A 21,084-nucleotide genomic window follows, 5' to 3' on the forward strand; every position below is an offset into this window, starting at 1 on the left:
GCATGGCCACAAGAAAGCAAATCTCGGAGCAGTATATGGTGTCATATAGTACTTTGATAATAAATTTATTTTCAATTTTGGTAGGTAGGGCATTGATGGAGATGGAGAAGACCAAGAGATTCTTGAGCAAACTTGAGTCCTGATGAAGGTTGTTGGCCCAAGACATCAAATATTCATTTCCTTCATAGATCCTGCCTGACCTGCTGAGTTCCTCCAGTAATTTGTGTGTGTTGTTCAAGTTTGATTCACCTTTTTATGGTTGGTATATTAATATGCATTAATGTTGTTATGCAGATTGCTGTTTTCCTTGCAAGGCTATCTGTGATGTACAGAACAATGGCATTACAGCTGCAATATTATACGGGTTTAGTCACAAATGCATGGTCCAGATGCTGGAAATAGTAAGCAACACACAGTAAGTCAAGGAGCACCCATGGAGAATAAACAGTCCATATTTTGAGTTGAGACCATTGTAGCTCCATTCACTCTTTTTTGTAGAGGTAACTAAACTGCCTAAACAATTCCAAAGGTGGAATCCCTTTACATGCTAGGCCTGCAATGGTTTAATCCAGGCAAGTGTGACGTGGTGCATTTTGGGAGATCAAGTGTACACAGTTAATGTCAGGATTCTTAACAGTGTTGGTATACAGAGGGATCTTGGGGTCAAAGCCCATAGCTTCCTGAAAGTGGTCACATAAGTTGATAGGGTAGTAGACATGTGCTTTATTACTCAAGGCTTTGAGGTTGAGAATCAGGAAGTTAATCTTGTTGCTTTAAAAGTCTAAGGTATTGCATTTAGTTTCAATAATAGTTGCCCCATTATTGAAAGGATGTAGAGGTTTTGGAAAGGGTGCAGAGGAAGTTTATCGGGATGCTGTCTGGATTTGAGAGTAAATGCTATAAGGAGAATTTAGACAAATGTTGTTTTCCCTTTTGAGTGGCGGAGGCTAAAGAAATAACTGATTGAAGTGTGTAAGATTATGAGAAGCATAGATAGGCAGCCAGAATCTTTTTCATAGGGTCCAAATGTCTGATACTAGAGGTAAGAGAGAAACTGTTGAAGGGAAATATGTGGGGCATTCTTTTTAAGCACAGAGAGAGCCTGTAATGCACTGACGGGGATGGTAGTGGAAGCAAACATGATAGGAACGTTTAAGAGGTTTGTAGATAGGTACACAAATGTGCAGAAAATGGAGATTTATGGGCCTAGTGTAGGTAGAAGGTATTAGTTTAATTAGGCATTTCATTACTAGATTAATTCATTCAGCACATCATGGGTCAAAGGCATTCCCTTTGTTCGAATAGCTTTGAACTCTCATGTTAAATCCATCACTTGTTGTTGTCAGTGGGATACACTGCCTGCAAAAATGGAGTTGTGGGCTTTTAAACCTGTCCTTAGTTTGTTCTGTTCAGTGGATGATGAGTCTGATATGACGTGAGATGTGGTTCTGTAAAACTGAGGTTATGATGGTAGTCTGAGGGGACCTCTCCCCTAGTGCATTCTAGCTACAAGATTAGGTAGACCCATTTCCTAAGTTTTGTCATCAGCGTCACTGACCGGTCTTCTTCCCCTTAAAAAAAATGTTAATCACCTGCAATTAAGGGTCTTGCCAGAGCCTTTAAGTAATTAGCTATATTATGAAATTGAATCAAGATGTGAGAACTGGAGAGGTGTCTGACCTTTATGACTTTTGTATGATTAATTGAGTTGTTTCATTACTATGTAGTGGGATGTGTACGGTGTTGTAGCGGTACCAATTTATAAATTACCATATTTATCATTCCACTTGGACTCAGCCTTTAGACTATAGGTCTGTTGCATAACTATTATATTGGGACATCAAAGACCTTGCTTTTAACCTACACCCCCTGAACACGGCTGATTTGGCATGAAAGGACCCACGAAGGTGTAGAGATGGCCCAAACAGAACATGGTTATACAACCAGTCAATGGCTCAGTACACACCTTTGACTTTTGTAAGTTTTTCATTATGTAATTGTCAATGAAATGTTTTCTGATCTTTCACTGAAATACAAGTCATAGCATTTAGTAACATTGTTTCACAGTAATGACACTTCAGACCAAGTGAGGCTGCAGCAGAACTGTTTTATTATAGTAAATTTGTTTACAAAAATGCAGGTTATCTGGCACAATAAATAATCAGTTTGCTTTTGAAGCATTTCTTTGGATGTAAAGATTAAATTCTAAAGTTTTTTTTACTGTAGTTTTAAGTTGTAAAAGCTTTTTTAAAAACATCATTTATGCCTATATTTGTACAGATACCAGTAGTATGTAAATACATTGATAAGTGTATACATAAGCAAAATGTTTTCCATTCTGAACAAGATAGCAATTGATAAAATAAAAGTAGTACAAAATCCAATGTGGAATGCGGTTAGTTTCTTCCATCAGTGTTGGTTTACTTTAAACTAATATGTCTTAAACCAATTAAATATCTAATTGTGTTTACATCTATTTCAGTTTCACTTAAAACCCACTGAACTCTTACACTTCCATTATACAGAAGTAGGGGGCAATAAAGTTTTTTTTGCAATCTTTTATTTCCACATGGAGATGCAAAATATGCACGTATCGTAACATAGATGTAATAATTCTGTTAGGGCGGGGTAGTAAAGAGGGAATGATCTGCATGAAATGCTACAATGTTTTCAGAATTAAATGCACCATAGCTCATGTCATTTGAACAATCCTCAGTTATACAGAGAGGCCAAGCATGTCAATACCTAATCAACTTTGGGCCAGACAATTCTTACCATCACCTTTTGCCACAACTACATAACTTGTAACTTCACACAAAGACTAGGTACTTAAGAATTTTTGTAGCACTTTTGCCATTTGATTTCCCTACTTTAATTGAATTATAGATCTATAGTAACAGATAAAGAAAGGGAAAGTTCATAGCACCACGAGGAATGGTTTCCTCCAACCAATGTGAATTAGCAGCAAAATATATACTTCAAAAAAATGTTGCAGGAGTGTTCCCCACCAAATTTGCTTCACTTGTACCACAATAGTTTCACTTGTGTATTTTCCTGTCTGTATAAATAGTTATTTACAGAGAGCTGATGGGACGGCAGCAGCAAAGAACCATCATATCAGATACTGGTTATTGTAATGTTGACTTGAATGTAAAGTAAACTCCCTAAGTGAGACACAGCAACTGTGCAAGCATATACAACACTTTTTAATAAAAGAAATGCTATGACATTTGTACCTGCTAAAAGTTAAATAAAAAATGTAAAATTTTATATACAAATTTATTTTATAATCTAATGATCTAATATGAAATCTAATGGCACTTGAAACAAGTTTGTAATGATGGTTAAAGATACGACCTTCAAGAGATACTCTTAAAGGATTAATGAATATGAAAGTGCTAAAAATATATAGATTATTTTGCACATATTCTGTAGACAAAGCTACAACTTGGACTATTTACTATATGTGTTGCAACAATAGTCTAACATTTTACTTTTATGCTTCTATAAAAACAACTGTACCTTTACACAATTTTGAAAAATATAACATTTAACATCATGAAAATTCAATTTCTCAAGCAGCATGCACTTGCTTGTGCTTTAGTTGACTTATGAAAAAAACAATCATGTGAAAAGGGTAACTGTTTAAAATTCACCAACCTATTAGAGTTTGGATACAATTTATATGCCAGGATTGATCATAACAATCCATTTTGTTTACAGGAGATTATTTTCAGAATAAATCAGACTTTTGCCCACCGCCCCCCATTTATCAGAGATTGGTTTTCTAATATAAACTATCCATGTGTCATGGGGGCTTCTTCTCAGACTCCTAAACTGATAGCTCTATTTATTCATAAGCAGGCATCCTTGCATACAAAGGTTTTCTCTTGACCAAATCTAAAATAAAGTCAGATTTAAATGAGACATTCACAATGTAAAGAAATATCCTTCCTTTTGAAGAGAGCTTACATATCTAGAACTGTAATTGTGGTTTCATTTACACACTGTCTGTAAAATACAAACATTAAACAACACTGGTCATCTTCACACCATTTCCATTTCAGTTGTGTTGCAACCACAGTTTTACTTACTCGGTCTATCTCCGTGCCCAAGCAAAGAATTCTTACTTCAGTTTTAAATATAAGCCATATCATTCCAATTTTAGTTTTCCTAAAAAAAGGACCCCGACTCCCGAAGGAGCATCAGAAGTTTGAAATACAAATAGAAGTACAAATTTAAAATCTCAGCAGGTCATATAGCACCTATAAAGAGAGAAGCCCTCCTGGCCAAGAACATCTATCTGAAAGTTCACCTGTTTGGCTCTCTGTAAGATGCTGCTTGACTGGAAAATTTCTAAATTCCAACGTTAGTGTGAGCATTATTTTTAAGCAATTAAATTCATGGTTGAAAATTTATAGACAACATGTATCTGAATTTGAAGCAAGGTTTCAATGTAACCAGCTACGTAGCATTTGCTTGGTTCAGTATGCAATGCATTATATAATGTTTAAGTTTTTAAATAATGCAATGCACCAATATACGAGATTTTCTTCACACCCCAAGTATTTTCAAATCTATAATTTTTGCATTTATTCTGTTTCAAATGAATTTAAGGATTGCAATCTTATGAACTAAGCACTTTATCCAGTAGCTAATGGACTTGATACAATTAAAATACTTGTCATTAATTACTTGTTTCAAGCATCTACCCATGCAAGGTAAACCATCCATTCAACAGCACTGGCAACGATATGTTGAACTATACATTACATACAAGAGGCACCTATCCCACTGCATTGAATAATGGCCCACCATACAGTCATGACGAATGTATCATGGTCAGTTAAAATTCTAATTTATATCTCAGAATTTAAGCATATACTGTACCCTTCCACCAAAAAATAGGTTTAATTTATAAATGGTTAGATACTAACTTTCAAATTCACATAGCATATGACCAGAGGCATATTCCATTTCTGAAAGTAATTAAAAAATGTCTTCGAATATAGTCAAGATTTCCACCCAGTGTCACTGCACACAAAATCTTTAGTGCTCGTACAAAATTCATGCCGATTTAACATTTAATTGATGTTTAATTGAATTGTTGATCAATATAATTTAAGATCAGTTTGACTTTACCATAAAGGAAACCAGATTAAAAATCATAAGGTAGCCATCATGGAGTCTCAATGGGTTGAATAAACTGCACATTTTGCCTGGGCACTTTGCTTATGCTCATGATAAAGGGATACTCTCGAGAAATCTGATCTCATCAAGATTAATTGTTAGAACTAAACAAAGAAGTCTGAAATTAGATTCTTAACTTAAAATAAAACCTGACATGATGAACTACATCTTAGGAGGGATAAGGTCACTGTAAAGACAATGGCTGCATTGTTGATGATCTTAAAAAACTAATAAAGTGGTTCAAGCAATTAAAAGATTAGCATGGTAATGTCACTACTATATAAAATGGAGGAGAAAGCAAAGAAGAGAAATACAGATTCTCAAGGCTTTCAGTAAACATTGTTTGGAAAGATCTGTCTATCTCATACATGAGGCAGGTAACAAAACATGGAGTGTGTTGGTCTTTACTGAAAAGATATGTGTATACATATAGAATTCTTCCTGCAATTATACCAGGCACTTTGGTGAGAACGGCTCTATGTAAAACTTGTGTCCAGTTTTAAACTCCACTCCCAAAGGAAGATACGCTTGCTCAACGTGGTGTTCTGATGATCTGCTACGGTCTTCATTAAATATTTATCATTCTACAAAACTTTGATAAGGGAGATACCATTTTAACAGCCTGAAAATCAAGAATTAACAACATCCTCTCAGGGAAAGGATTGGCCATTTGACAGTGAGGTAAATTTCTTCAGGAATTGCAAGTCTTTTTCCCCAGGGATACATAATTGTAATGTACACTTGCCTGGAGAATGTATTTCAAAAGCATAGGTTGGTAAGGTTAGGCTTGATTGAATAAAGAGATAAGGCAATTGGTCAGATATCAGACCAGGGGTCAAACAAGTTAATTGAACAGACTCCAAATCATATTGTAGAATGACTAATACTGCACCATTACAGTAGTACAGTAAAGAACATATTTCTTGACTAGTAATTTTTAATAAGCTACTTTATATGCATTACAATTTTCTGCTGAAGCACAAACTGCAATAATTATAATTTTGTATGTTATTTCATGAAAAAATGTTGATTCCAAGACATTACTGAATATTAATAGCATAGAAAATGGTATTCAGATGTGGAATCAATGCATTTCAAAATTCATTATTTTACAAGAAATTGCAAGTATACAAGGTCCCTAACAAAAAACTTAAAGTACTCCTAAATTTCCTCCTCTTGTTTACATTTACTGGTGCTAAGCATTAGTCCAGCACCTCCTCAGTTTGTCCATTCTTTATGTAAATTCAGCAGAGTTTCTATTAGTTTTGTGTTTATTTGGGGAAAGGAAATGAGAGTAAAAAGTAATCCAAGAGTTTAGAGGTTGCTCCACCAACATGGCTAATCACTGACCTCCAGTTTGATTTCTTGTCCAAATTTCTTCTTCCCTTAATTCAATCAAATTACCAATCTTTGTTCCAAATGCACAGCACTCAGTATACATTGTCCCCAAGCATACATAGTTGGAAAAACCTGCACTCCCTTAAAAAAATGTATTTAATTCCCAAATCACCAAACCTATATTTCACAGGATGCTAAAAATTGTTCATTTTGCAGCTCTTCAGCTTGTGTCCCATCTGTATTTTTTCCCATAAAATTCCACTAAGAATATACTAGGAAACATGAAATCTATGCTCTTTTACAAGAGCAAGGATGTCCTTTTGCATTTGTACAGGGCCCTGGTGAGACCACACCTGGAATATTGTGTACAGTTTTGGTCTCCAGGTTTAAGGAAGGACATTCTGGCAATTGAGGAAGTGCAGCGTAGATTCACTAGGTTGATTCCTGGGATGGCAGGGCTGTCTTATGCAGAGAGATTGGAGAGATTGGGCTTGTACACCCTGGAATTGAGGAGATTGAGAGGGGATCTGATTGAAACGTTTAAGATAATTAAAGGATTTGATAGGATTGAGGCAGGAAATATGTTCCAGATGTTGGGAGAGTCCAGTACCAGAGGGCATGGATTGAGAATAAGAGGTCAGTTATTTAAAACAGAGTTGAGGAAGAGCTTCTTCTCCCAGGGAGTTGTGGAGGTGTGGAATGCACTGCCTCGGAAGACGGTGGAGGCCAATTCTCTGGATGCTTTCAAGAAGGAGCTAGATAGATATCTGATGGATGGGGGAATCAAGGGATATGGGGACAAGGCAGGGACTGGGTATTGATAGTGAATGATCAGCCATGATCTCAGAATGGCGGTGCAGACTCGAGGGGCCGAATGGTCTACTTCTGCACCTATTGTCTATTGTCTATTGACCTTAACATCTTCCTGGACTAGTGATATTCAAAGACAGAGCTATATAGAACTGCTAAGAGATGAGTGTTTAACAATTTCGGGAACATTTGTTTTTAAGGTATGTCCTTTCAGTTCTATTTCCTGCTCTTTTTCATCATCCATAACGGGAGCTTCTTTCCCTCTGCCATCCGATTTCTAAATAGACACTGAACCCAGTAACACTACCTCAGTACTTCTTACTTTTGCTTTTTTTGCACTACTTATTTCGACTTTATATATACACACACACAATGTAATTCTGTTTTTTAACTATTAAATATATATTTAATGTAATTCCATTTTTCTCTATATTTATTTATCATGTATTTCATTGTGCAGCTGCTGTAAATTTCACAATACATGCCAGTGATATTGAACCTGATTCTAAGCTCGTCTAGATATATGAAGATATTACTTCAACACAATAAATCTGATGTTCTGATATATATTTACTTTGATGTTGACGAGGTGAAAAGGAGCATATTGATTAATCAATGGAGAAATAGAAGACACAAGAAATCACACAGAAACTTAATCATTAGGACAATATTGTGAATAATTCTTGGACCATACTTCAAAAAAGGTTCAAAACTTTAAGAGCACTGAGGTGCACTGTGATACTTTAACTGATAAGGGGCATACAGGGATATTTAGGTAAAAGTTTATACTGTATAATTAAAAGAATAGTTGTGAAGTTAAGAAGTGACACAGAAGATTTTAAGGGTGACAAGAGTTTGTGATACCATGCTCTCTAGCTTGGGGGAGATCATTACTAAACAAAACAGGAAACAAAATGCGATTTTCATTTCATTAGCATCTTTAAAAGTAAGCTGGACAGGCGAAGTAAGGCTTGACTTGAGCCTTGAGGAAAAGGTCACTGCAGGGCTACAGAGGGAAAAGAAAATGCTTTCAAAGAGCCCAAAAACTTCCTCCTGCAATAATATTCTCTAATCCTAATAAATCTAGCAGCAGTAAAATATTTTCAATACTTGAATATTTTTTAACTTAATTCACAAAAAGATTTGAAATTAAACTACAAAAATCGATGAAATGTTAACTGATCTAATAAAAAATCCTATCCCACTTCTTCATTGATGGAGTAGGAAATAAAAGTACTAATTTTTAACAAAGGGTTTGTTTTGGTGAAGAAGCACTTTCAGTGAAGCCAAATGTTTATGGGGTGAAACTTGTCTTTGGCTGCTAGTATTAAATGTTTGTGAGAATTTGGGCCACCAGCTGAACTTGCCTGTGACTTGATTTTATGAAGTGTAAGGAACCAGATGTGCAGAGGTGAGTACAATTGGGAGCTATTATTCCAACCCCATTTAGTACTAGCAACCTGCATTCAAAGTAATGGGGTCAACACAGGCTCAAGAATAATAAATTTCATCATAGCAAATAGAAAGAAAAATCCATTTACGTGAACTGAAATAAATTTGCATCTCATTGGGTTGAAAACATTTTCGGTCAATGAATATTTAAAATATTGGGTCAACAGGAAATGACTAAATGCAAAATTGTGAAAGAAACCAAAATTTAACATGACATAACCGAAGCAGTGAAGTAACATATCAAGGATTTATCAACTATTTGCTATTAATTCTTACGAGGAATGCAGAGACCAAATATAGATCTGATATAAAATACCTTGCAAATCACAGCTAAACAGTTTCTTTGGTACTTCCCTATATTCCACCTTTTTGGGCACCATTTATTTTAGTTTAGTAGTGTTCCATAAGCTAATATATTCAAACAGCCTATGTGACAGAAGCAAAACCAATTTCAAAGCATTTATATAGCAGGCAACCTTTTAGATCCCCTGGCAGAGCTGACCAATTTTACATGAACATTGACCTATCTGCTTTATAGACATCAGACTGTGTTTCCAGTATTTTGCTTTTACTTGACTTCCAATACTTAAAATTTTATTTATCTATCTTAAGTTTGTGTGAGTTTCAATATAAATCCTTTGGTATCATCTTACAGCTAACTAATCACTTCGATTGTAACACATTCTTTACTAAGTATAGACTTACCATACTAAATTCAAAGTCCTATTTGTCGGCTGGTTACAGGGATTGAATAGCTAATTAAATCATGTTCACAGACCTTGTAGATTATTGTTTAACAGTAGAATATTAAATTTTTGTATAAACAATGACATTCACGTAGTCTGAATAGTACAATGCAACAAATAGTATTCCTCAAAATGCTGCTCAAAATGAAATGAACTCTGCCATTTAAATCCAAATTAATAATTCCTTAATATGTCTATCTGATCTAATGTATAGTTGAAACACATACAGAAAACAAAGAAGATTAGCCTTAAATTTTGTTTCTCTCTCCACAGATGTTGCCTGGCCTGCTGAGTATTTTCATAATTTTCTAATTTTAATATAAGAAAAGGCTCAGTAAATACAATTGGTTTCAGCTGAAAACAGATGAGGGTTTCAGATCAAAATAAATCTTAAGATATCAATTTCTTTTACCTGCTAAACTATTACAAGTTCATATATTTTCAATTTTATAAATGATATAATCAATTTGAACAGTACAAAATGCACACATGGAGGTGAGTTAGTAAAATAGTTCAGGAAAACAAAGGAAATGTCTGAAGAAACTAGTCCAAAGCAGATGGAATAACTTCAGGTCAGGAGCAGACGATTGCACAAAGATGGGCCAAATTGTTATCTTAATGAGAAAATAGTTTCTCAACACACACTACTTAGCTAATTGCTTGCTACTTGTGACAATGATGGCTTACCCAATACTCAAAATTATTTGAGAATTTGGTTAACGAAACAAGTAGAAATGCAAGTTAAATTTTATCAGAATATTTATTCCCCTTTACCAATTATTTCTTCACCTCTTAAGGCTGCGCTTAATTTTTGGACCTTGGGTATCACTTAAACTGTTCTACATTGAGGGCAAGTTCCACATATGTTGGATATAATTAATAATCTAATAGATGAAATAGTGTTATAAGATCAAAATGGAAAAAGTATATGTGGCTTTTATTCATGTGTCTAATTCAGAAGTTTAAATCATAATCTTATTAAACTTAAGTTCTATGTGTCATTTAATCAATTTAAATTAGAAAGAAAAACTCTTATTTATACTGCCACTCTACAACAAGGAATTGAAAATTAATTAACGAACCATGTATCCGGTGTTCCATATTTTTGAAGATACAGAATCAAATCTGATGCGAAGTTTATTTTTTTATATAAGTTTTCACCAGGAACTTTGTTAAGAAAATCCTTTGCATTTTTCTAAATGAAGTAAATGGATTACATATAAAACCAATTTTGTGCATTGATATGGCCAGAGTTCAAAAACTTTTTGGTGTTCCAGCATTTTTAAATGCAAAATGCATCTTCAAAACATCCAATAAGTGGAACTGTGCAAAATTATTTAACAGAGCAGCAATCTTTTAGTTTGCTTAAAAGATATAAAGCACTGTGAATTTTGCAGTCACTATCTGTTATATGAATCTGAAAGACTGATTATGGTGTCAGTACAGCCTAAAATTAGAACTCAACAATCATTGCAATGAAAGGGTTCAGGGCTGTGCCATTTTGTATCAATTCTTATTGTAAACATCTAGGCTGTCAGTGAGTCTATTATTGATGGTTTAGACTCAAATTTACTCTTAGTGTCTATTATTAGAAATCGACTGCTAAATAGAATATTCCTATTATGACCACAAATAAACAGTATTGTATATTTTTTGCCTGTGGTGGTCATTCACAAAGCAGCACTGTTGTTACAACCAGAGATGTACAGTCTAATTCCTTAATGTTTCATCAGGATAATTGCTTTTACAATAAAGGAAATGGTTAAGAAATATCATACTATCTACTGAAAAGCCTGGTGAAAACGTGGCAGGGTTGTTGTGCTTAAACCAGTAGTGAAAACTGTAGATAAGGGATGGAGAGCATTGAGACCAATGCTGTTACCAGTTTCATGTGAATCCTGGTACTGGGGTGGGAGAGGAATTAAGGATGTATGAGGTTCCTCTTGGGTATAACACATACCAGAATTGCCCGAAGAAACTGGCTGATTGTATGAAGAGTTATTTAAAGGTAAGAAACTTAATAACTGAGAAAAGTCTGCTGATGAAGTATTTAGAGGTTCACTGAGGAGTGCTGGGCTTTTAGAAAGCAAAACATCCCCACATCCATCAGCCAAAGATCCTGGCTGCGACTCCATGCCCTGTTTTGATGAGGATGATTGAGTGTCATGGGCAGAGGGGAGTAAATCACTATGTAAATCCATTAAGTAGCTGTCTATTTCACTTTTTAATGGTTGTCCTTTATCAGGCATTGCAATGGCATATGAGGTAGAACCAAGAAAATATTTTGAGGAAAGTTCTTGAGGAGCACGAATTGAAGTCTCAATGTCTAGTGGGCAACCCATCCCCAATGGTAATGGAGAAGAGACCATTTGATTTGTTGCCCCTAATGTTTGCATGGTCTGAATATGGGCACTGTAGATATTCATTTGTAAAGTGTTTGTAAATGATCTAGTTGTCAACTCACTGGAAACCACTGACATCACTGGACTTAGCTCATCTTTTAATGACAATGTAGTATTTGAACTAAGTATATCCATAAGATCTGCTGGTTCAGTTTTCACCTTTAGCAGTTCCTGAGAGTGACTTTTCTTCATATGGCGGGTCAGGTGGTCCTTCCGCCCAAATCTCTGGGCACAATACTGACAAAGGAAGTCTTTCCTTCCTGTATGCACTACCATGTGTCTTCGAACATCTTTACGAGTGTAGAAAGAACGGTCACAATGGTCGCAATGATGTTTTTTTTCTTTTGTGCCACTTGTCGACTTGCCAGCATGTGTCTTCAGATGCTCCAGTAACACTCCTGTGCTTTCAAATGTTTGTAAGCACACTTTACAAGTAAGGTCACCACTAGTTGCAGCATGCAGAGCTAAATGACGCTTATAACCAAGCTTTGTATTGTAGCTTTTCCCACATTCCTCACACTTGAAGGCTTCCTTATTTGGATCATGAGTTTGCAGATGATTCTTTAGATGATCTTTACGATGGAACATTTTCTCACAGTAAGTACACTTGTGGGTCTTCTGAGGTGAATGGGTGGCCATATGCCTTGAACAGACACAATTGGTTATTTATTCTGGTAAGTTCCAGTGTACCACTCTCCTTGTTTGGAGATGGGTATTTTGTAACGTATAATACAATAACTGCAGATTTCAGAAATACAACAAATACTGGAAACACTCAGCAAGTCAGGCAGTGTTAGTGGAAAGTTGAATGGCCTAATTTTGCTCCTACGTCATATGGTCTCATGGAAAGAGAAACAGTTAACATTTTGGATCTAGGTCTAAAGTATTAATTGCTTCTTGTTCCAGATATTGCCTGAAATGTTGAGCTTGTCTAGTACTTTCTATTTTCAAATTGGTAAAATATGTTGCCTGATTATAATTAAATCTAGCAAAATCAATATCCTAAACTTGATTTTGTCTATTAATCAATGTGGCAATGGCCTATAAATTTAACATGTAGAAACAGATTTAGACATTCTTAATAATCAAAAAAATTTAAAATCACTGAATATATTGGATTAAACTCATGCCCAGCTAAAATTAACTACATATAATTTAGGGATTCTGAGAATTACAGTTTGGACTAAGGTACTCCTTAGCAGTTTTTGCATGAGTAAATTTCCTTTCTTTTAATTTTTTTTATTATCCAGAATATTAATGTGAATTCTGACTGTACAAAAGCCAATCATTCAAGTTTATGAAATTATGAAGGACAGACTATGCAGAGCTTTGATCCGAAGTGTTAACCTGTCTCTCAGGTTTCTGTGCTGTGAAATGAGGGTAAATAAAACCAGCAGACAGAATCAGAGTCCCAAATCTATCAGTTCAGTCTGCAGCTGGAGATCCCATGGAATCCCCTGGCAAGGCCCAGTCTTGCTGAGTTTCCTTGTCTCTTGGATACTGTGCCAGATCTGATTTCAAAGAGGATTGCAAGTATATGGCTGATGAGGCTAGGGGGAAAGTGCTATTTCTTTTACAAATTTACTTTAGATTAGAGGTTAATTGTGTACAAATGTTTTATTTTTTAATTACTCTTTTCTAATTATTTATTTCAATTTTAATTTGAAATGGCATCGAATACGAGAGATATTAAAATGGTGGTCTTGCTAACTGTTAGAACTCTCCTTGGCCTCACTGCTCTCAGGAGCCCTACTGTAATCTGAAATATAGGGTCTCCATTTATACTGCAGGTATGCATGGAAATAGACAGAATGCAGGTCAAAATTGCCGTCAAGCTATTGCAGGAAACTTTTAGTTTATAAACCAAAATATAAAAGACGTTATTTTAAACTCAGAATAAGTGGTGTATACATTTTGATGTAGATAGACAGTTGGTAAAGTTTCATGTTTTCCTGGTGGTTTTGTATCAAGTTTCTGTGAGCTATTCTAAGATTTGATAATAACTCACACAGATTACAGTAGCTATTAAATAATGGTGAAAATGGGTATAAATCACAAAACATTCATATGACAATCTTCACTCCATCTAAAATTTGGGTACCTTTCCAGAAAAATTAATACATTTCCAAAACTCTTGCATTCTTTAAGATGTCATGATTCACGTTAGTAAGTCACTCGCTCCAACAAATAAATGGAATAAAAAAGAACTGGTTTTCAATGATTTATGTACCACTTATAAAAGTGTTGCACTTTTGAGACATAGCATAATTTGCAATACTCTAATGGAATACTTTGAAAACAAGATTCATATTCTTGATGGCTGGAATTCAGGAAGGATGATTTTTTTTCCTCTCAGTAATAAATTTGCTAAAGACTTAAAACATTGTAAAATCAATAATGTTTACCATGACATCATTCCTGAGTACTCATTTACATTGTTAGACCCGAACTTATCAAAAATGAATAACAAAACTAATGTTCTAAAGCTTATTGAAATGAATTTGAAGACTATCACAAAAGATATGAATAAATGCATTAAAAAGTTTTCACCATAGCTACAACAACCAGTTTGAGTTACAACCCCCTGTAAAAATGGAAAATAGGAATTTGATGCAGAAATAGTAAACATCCTTAATATAAAATTATGAATAGTAACAATTAGAATATTTTATTTTCAAATAACTGTGTAAGATAATTAGCATCTTATTTTTAAGTAACTTTAAAAATTAATATGGACAGTGAAATTTGGTATCATAATTTGCTGTTACTTTGCACAGAAACATTTGCTAATCAACAATGTATTTTTCCTACAAATTTTCTTATCTCAAATATAAATGATTTTTTTCCTGGTTATCATTCTGAAGTATTTACACCAGCAACATATTCTTAAACTTAATTATTTAACTTGTGGCAAAAGGAATGTTAAAAATCAGATCAATCAGACCAAATGGAAAAATAAAGCACTGAAGGACCCGAAATTGACCCGAAACATTAACTGATATCACCCCTTCAGATGCTGCCTGATCTTGCTGAGTATTTCTGGTAGTGGTTCTTTTGTAAAAAACTCTTAAAATTTAGTTTACTTGACAATTTCTTTATCAATGCATTGCCATATCATAATGCAGTGGACAGTATCAAAACAAATCCATATTCACCTAAGCTGAAGTCCTAAATTATTAACATGGCAGTGCCACTGCTGATAGAACTACAAAGGTTATTGACAATCAGTAACATTTTAAAAGTTTTAGGTAACTTTAAGTACCTAAAAGACAGAATACTAAAGCATTAAATAATTAAGAACTTACCTTCACCGTTGCATTAACTGCAACAACACAGTCCCCATTACTGTCAATGAGGCACAGATCCTGTGCCAAGTTAAATCAGGCACTGAGCTCAACAGCCAATGTAATTTTTGCTCCCCCCATCTTTTCGTCTTGTTTTGCTCCCCTTTTCCCCAGTCACATCCCAATCCCTCTATGTCATATCCAAAAGCAGAGCAAACTGACTAAACTGACATTCAGTAAGTCTGGAATTTCTGTGTTAGATACTGCACGTGTGGACTTCTGGACTTGCTACCATTTAATACTGTTTTCTTTAAACCACTAAGACATAGGCTATTATTTTTTCAAGAATGGTGAAAATGCCCAAGATTTGAAAGAGTAGAAATATTGACAAGCATTCAAAGAAAAACTTTGATGTTAAGTTTTTCCTTTGATGCCTTGGCAATCCAGGTGCACAATGTGGTCAAAATTCCACTAGTTGAGATTTTTGCCTCGTCTATATTCATCTCAGTGTCACATTGTAAAATTTGCAACATAGGTGCAGAAATTATTCAAGTTATGACATTTCCCCAATTGTTTATTTTTACATCAAAGTGCGCACTAATTTATAAGATCATTGCACCAATTTTGGGTTAATATTTAGCCATTATCAACTTAAACTATTAAAAAGGTACTCAGTGCAATTTGTTATAGACTTTATTGGTCTATTCTGATATAATTTAGGTGCACTAGTCGAAGGAAACTAAGCTTAAAATGATGCCAAATCTGAAATTTAGAAGTACTCTTAAGCTGGAGGCTGAAATTCACAGAGGCAAATATCCCCAATTAATAAAATAGATACTATCTACTCTGAATAGTCTTTCATACCTCAGTAGTTTATACTTAGACACAAAGGCCTTGGTACAGTCCTCGTGTGAACACTTGTAGGGTCTCTCTCCAGTATGTGAATATGAATGCACTTTCAATTTCTCAACACTAGTGAAGATCTTTCCACACAATGGACAAGGAAAGGATTTTCTGGATTTGGTTTCACTACGTTTACGTTTCCCCACTAGAACCTTCTGGGTATCTGTTACTTCTAAAAGATCACCGGGGATGACAGTGGCCATCGCAGTCTGCTGTAGGCCTAATTACTGGACACTTGGTGTTTGCCCAGTTGTACTGATATAAAGCAACTTCTGTTTCTTCTTTCTGGTGTAGTTTCATGTGTTCAACACATTTGGCGGTTAGGACCTATAAGCAAAAGTTAAGAGTTTCAGTCATTTTAGGCATCATAATGATATATAACTGCATCAATACTACCGATGTTATGTACTTACCCAAATTTTCAGAGGTGATCTTCAACCTCAGGCTTATTTTCTTGCATTATGCCCACAACCCTTGATTCCCATAATGCCCAGTGTGTTTGTACAAACAGACTAATTCCCTTTGAACATCAACACTACCCAATCTCTAACCACTTAAAAATAGCTTTGCTTTTCTATTTGTGTGCTGTTCCAATGGGAATCAACAAATATTCCCATTTAGAACTACTGCAGTTGAAACCTACAACCACAACCATGGGTACTTCAGTAAGCAGCATTATTCTATTATGTTTAAAAAATCTATTGATACTCAAAATCAACAAACCTTGGACGGCAGACACAGGTCACGCGTGTAGTTCCCTTTTAAGAAAATGGAAGTGGGGACACCGCACCGATCTACAGGTATGATTGAAATGCAGAGGCTCTAGGCTTCCACTCCTGACTATCCTGCTGGCGATTGTACAGTCTCTGGAAAATAAAATTGAAGACCTCAGAGCAAGACTGCTGTACCAGTGGGACATCGGGGATGGCTATGTAATCTGCTTTATGGAAACACTGCCCACACTGGCAATTTTGGACTCAAAGCTGCAGCCAAATGGCTTCACCATTCTCTGTAAAGACACGGCAGCTGAATCTTTTAAAGCAGAGGAAATAGAGTATGCTCATGGTACACAAGTGTGGTGATTCTATCTCAGACTAGTTCACCCAACCTGGAACACCTATTAGTCAAATGTCATGGATTTTATCTGCCAAAGAAGTTGTCTACCATCATCCTGATAGCAGTATAAATTCCACATTGGCCATCAACAGGCAGGCAGTGGAGGAGTTTGCAACATAATCAAGCAGGTGTGAAACAGCCCACCCTGTCACTGTGGGACATTTCAGCCAGGGAAGTCTTTGAATAACTACCACTATCACTTGTAGAACCTGAGGAGCCAACACACTTGAGCAACAAGGATACTTACTATGCCATCCCAAGGCCACACTTTGAAAAGTGCCACTACCTGACAATACTTCTACTCCCAGCATATAGACAGAAACTAAAGACCACAGCACGAGTGGTGAGGACCAAAGAGGTATGAACAAGGGAGGAGAAGGACTGCTTTGAGTTGGTGGACAGGACAATATTGAGGGATTCATCTTACAGTCTGAGTGAATATGTCACAGTGTCACCAACTTTATCAAGACCTGTGAGGGTGACTGTGTGCCTTATAATATCAGACTGTTGTTGCATGAATGAGTCAATGGAAAAAAGTACCAGTTGATATGAAGCAGAATATGTCTCATTCAACAAGATTCAGCAGGCATCATATTGAGGCCCTTTCAGTTGAAATGCCTAGCAGGCCCAACATAGGTTAAATATGTGCTAAGCATCAAAGGACAATTCCATATTTACAATGTATCCACAATGCTGTCTTTGAAACTACACATAAAATTCACGCCTCCAATTTGTACCCACAGCACAGACATCTAAATGAATTTTAATCAGCATTCTCTGGTCTGTGATTCAAGACTTTTAGGAACCCATTTTCCAGAGCAGCATTTTAGATTAAATCTACAACTCCAATTTGAAGATTGGTGGCTGAAGTCAGTTGCTAAATGTAAATGTGCTAAACTCAAAAATCACCTTAACAAGCCACAATTAAACCAAAAGCTATGGATGAACCAGGAAGGAGATTCATAGTCTGTTTCAAAGATTCATAGAACTAGATCTGTGGTATTCAAGACCAGAGTTCTGGAACTATATAAGAAATCCTGGTATGACCTAAGGAAGGCTACTTTAAGGGTGAGAAACCAATTCTGATGGAGGCTCATAATGGAATTAGGTGCACATTAGCTCTGGCAGGGTTTACAGAACACTACTTCCTACAAAGCAAAACTTAACATCATGAATGGCTGTGATGCTTCACTCCCAGGTGAGCTCAATGCCTTTTATGCTCGCTTTTGACAGGGAGAATAAAACTATACCTGTGTGAATCCCTACATCATCTGGTGACTATGTGATGCCTGTCTCAGAGGCCAATGTCAGAACACCTTTCAAGAGAGTGAACTCTTGCAAGGTGTCAAGCCCGGATGGTGTATTTGGCAGAACTCTAGAAACCTGTGCTAACTGGTGGGAGTGTTCAAGGATATATTCAATACCTCACTGCTGCAGTCTGAGGTTGTCTCCACTTCAGAAGGGCCCAAGGAGAGCAGGATGAGCTGCCTCAACAACTATCACCCAGTGGCACTTACATCTACTGTGAAGAAGTTCTTTGAGAAGTTAGTCATAGTCAGAATCAACTCCTGCTTAAGTAAGATTCTGGTCCTGTTGCAGTTTTCCTTTTGCCATAAAAGGTCTGCAGTGGATTCAATCTCACTGGCTCGCTATTCAGCCTTGGATCACCTGCACGATAGTAATACCTATGTCAGGCTGCTGTTTATTGACTAGAGCTCAGCATTCACAACCATATCCTCAGTGCTAATCAACAAACTCCAAAGCCTGGGCATCTGTACTAACTGGATCCTTGACTTCTTTACTGGGAGACCAGTCAGTGCAGATTGTAAATAAAAACACCTCATCAATGACAATCAACACTGGCACACCTGGTCTACTCTCTCTACACCCACAATTGTGTGGCTAGGCACAGATGAAATCGCATCTATAAATTTGTCACGGCAACTACTTCAGATGGTGATGAGGTGGCGTATAAGAGCAAGACAGCTCAGCTGGTTGAGTGATGTCACAGTGAGAACCTTGTACTCAACATCAGTAAGACCAACGAATTGATTGTGGAGGGGAATCGAGGGAAGACACACCAGACCTCAGAGGGATGTAAAGGGTGAGCAGTTTCAAGTTCTTAGGTGTCAACATCACTGAGAATGGACCTATGAGCAGCTGGTGCATATCTCAAGTACTGATTATGTGACCAGTGACACCAGACAATCTCTGAAAAGTGTTAGATAATGGCTGGGATTACCCTTCTTGTTGAAGACACTACCCTGAAGGAGGCAATGGCAAACTATATTATGTGTATATATATTTTTTTATACACACACGCACACAAACAATGAAGGTCGGCCAGTGGCCTTTGTATGGCCTCCGGCAGGGGACATAGAGAACCCTAACCTCAAGATGAGGAATCAAACTTATCGATGGAGGGCTTGAAAGATGTGCCCCCTTCCTTAACTAATCCGTTGCCCGACTTCTTCTTGCAGTGTTTCCACTGCATGGCATAGAGGGTGGGAGTGGACTGATTGTGGATAGTTATATACACACACATATTGTAATTTATAGTTTTACTATTATGTATTGCAATGGACTGCTACTGCAAAACAGCACATTTCACAACATATGGCTGTGATGTTAAACCTGCTTCTGCTTATTATGTGCACCATTAAAATTTCCTACTAGTATTTCATTACCACATGGTGAAGCTAGTAGTGCCACTGCCCGACAGTGCTAGAGATCAGAGTTCCAGCCTGACCGTGGGTGTTTTTTTTATATAGAGTTTGCATGTTCTCCCTGTGGTTGCATGGGTTTCTTCTAGGTACTCTGATTTCTTCCCACATCCCCCAGATGTAGCTGTGTTGGTGAGCGGTAGAAATTTAAGGGCAGGGTTGATGTAAATGAATGGCATGGATTTGGTGGGTCAAAGAGCCCGTTGCTATACTATATTCTGAATTGGGGAATGGGTTAAAACTGCACTATGAACCCAAGCTAAATTTCAGTGGCTATAAATTACCAATGTACAACATAATGTACTTTAATAAATTCTTTAAGGTCACTGTATTTCAAGATTGCTTTGTAACCAATGCTCTCATTACTTGACACTAACTCGATCAATTTACCATTCAAGATTTCTATGGTTTTAATGACCTGGTATAACGGAGTATTCAAAACTGCACAATACTTTTGTCTGCTCAAATTCATTACCAACAACAAATCAGAATTCCACACTGAACGGTTTTATTGATGTGTGCTATAGAACTAACCACCTCGACATACAAAAGGCTGTGTGGCTATTTGGAAAGCTACATGGTTAGGCATCTAGCTCAACAGGTAATATTTCCCGCACTTCCTTCAGTTTTAGTGAGGCCCAAGTTTGTCCAATGCTTGATGTCTTCACATTCACACCCCCGCCTGAAACTCACCAGGTCCCTGTTCCTTGCAACCCTGCAAATCACCAGGTATCCAGTTAGCAACTTAGCAACTGTACTGGAAAATTGATTATATTACTGTGTAACATCTTGTAAAAAAAACCTAAACTTTTATTGTGGAATTAACATCATTATCATCCAATAACTGCAGAAAATCTGCCAGTCCTGCATCACTGTAATCGAGTTTGACTCTAATGGCAAAATATATACTTTGTAGCAATAAAAAATTGTTTTTTTTTTCAGTTTTCGAGCCAAGAGGAGAAAAGAGATGGAGAAGAAAACATTTACCTGGTCAGACTCTTCTTCTGAGTTCTACTCACTGTGGGAATTAACATGATCATGCTTGCTGAAATGTTTTTCTATTTAAAAGAAATTGTTTGCAGAGATAATATTGATGGACGATTTCTTTAGTTCTTGCAAG

General features: G+C 36.3%; 1 protein-coding gene across 2 annotated transcripts in view; it reads right to left on the reverse strand.

The window, feature by feature from the left end:
• Nucleotides 1–2,093: 2,093 nt before the first annotated feature.
• Nucleotides 2,094–21,084, reverse strand: part of LOC132400140 (zinc finger protein PLAG1-like) — a 42,743-nt gene continuing 23,752 nt past the window's right edge. For both annotated transcript variants that reach the window (XM_059981212.1, XM_059981213.1), the window contains 3 exons: nt 16,849–16,991; nt 16,087–16,452; nt 2,094–12,581 (listed from right to left, as the gene is read on the reverse strand). In XM_059981212.1, coding sequence (XP_059837195.1) covers nt 11,318–12,581; nt 16,087–16,328 — 1,506 coding nt within the window. In that variant the 5' untranslated portion in view covers nt 16,329–16,452; nt 16,849–16,991 and the 3' untranslated portion in view covers nt 2,094–11,317. The remainder of the gene's footprint in view (nt 12,582–16,086; nt 16,453–16,848; nt 16,992–21,084) is intronic.

The sequence above is a fragment of the Hypanus sabinus genome, chromosome 1, assembly GCF_030144855.1.
Source record: "Hypanus sabinus isolate sHypSab1 chromosome 1, sHypSab1.hap1, whole genome shotgun sequence".
Classification (NCBI taxonomy): Eukaryota; Metazoa; Chordata; class Chondrichthyes; order Myliobatiformes; family Dasyatidae; genus Hypanus; species Hypanus sabinus.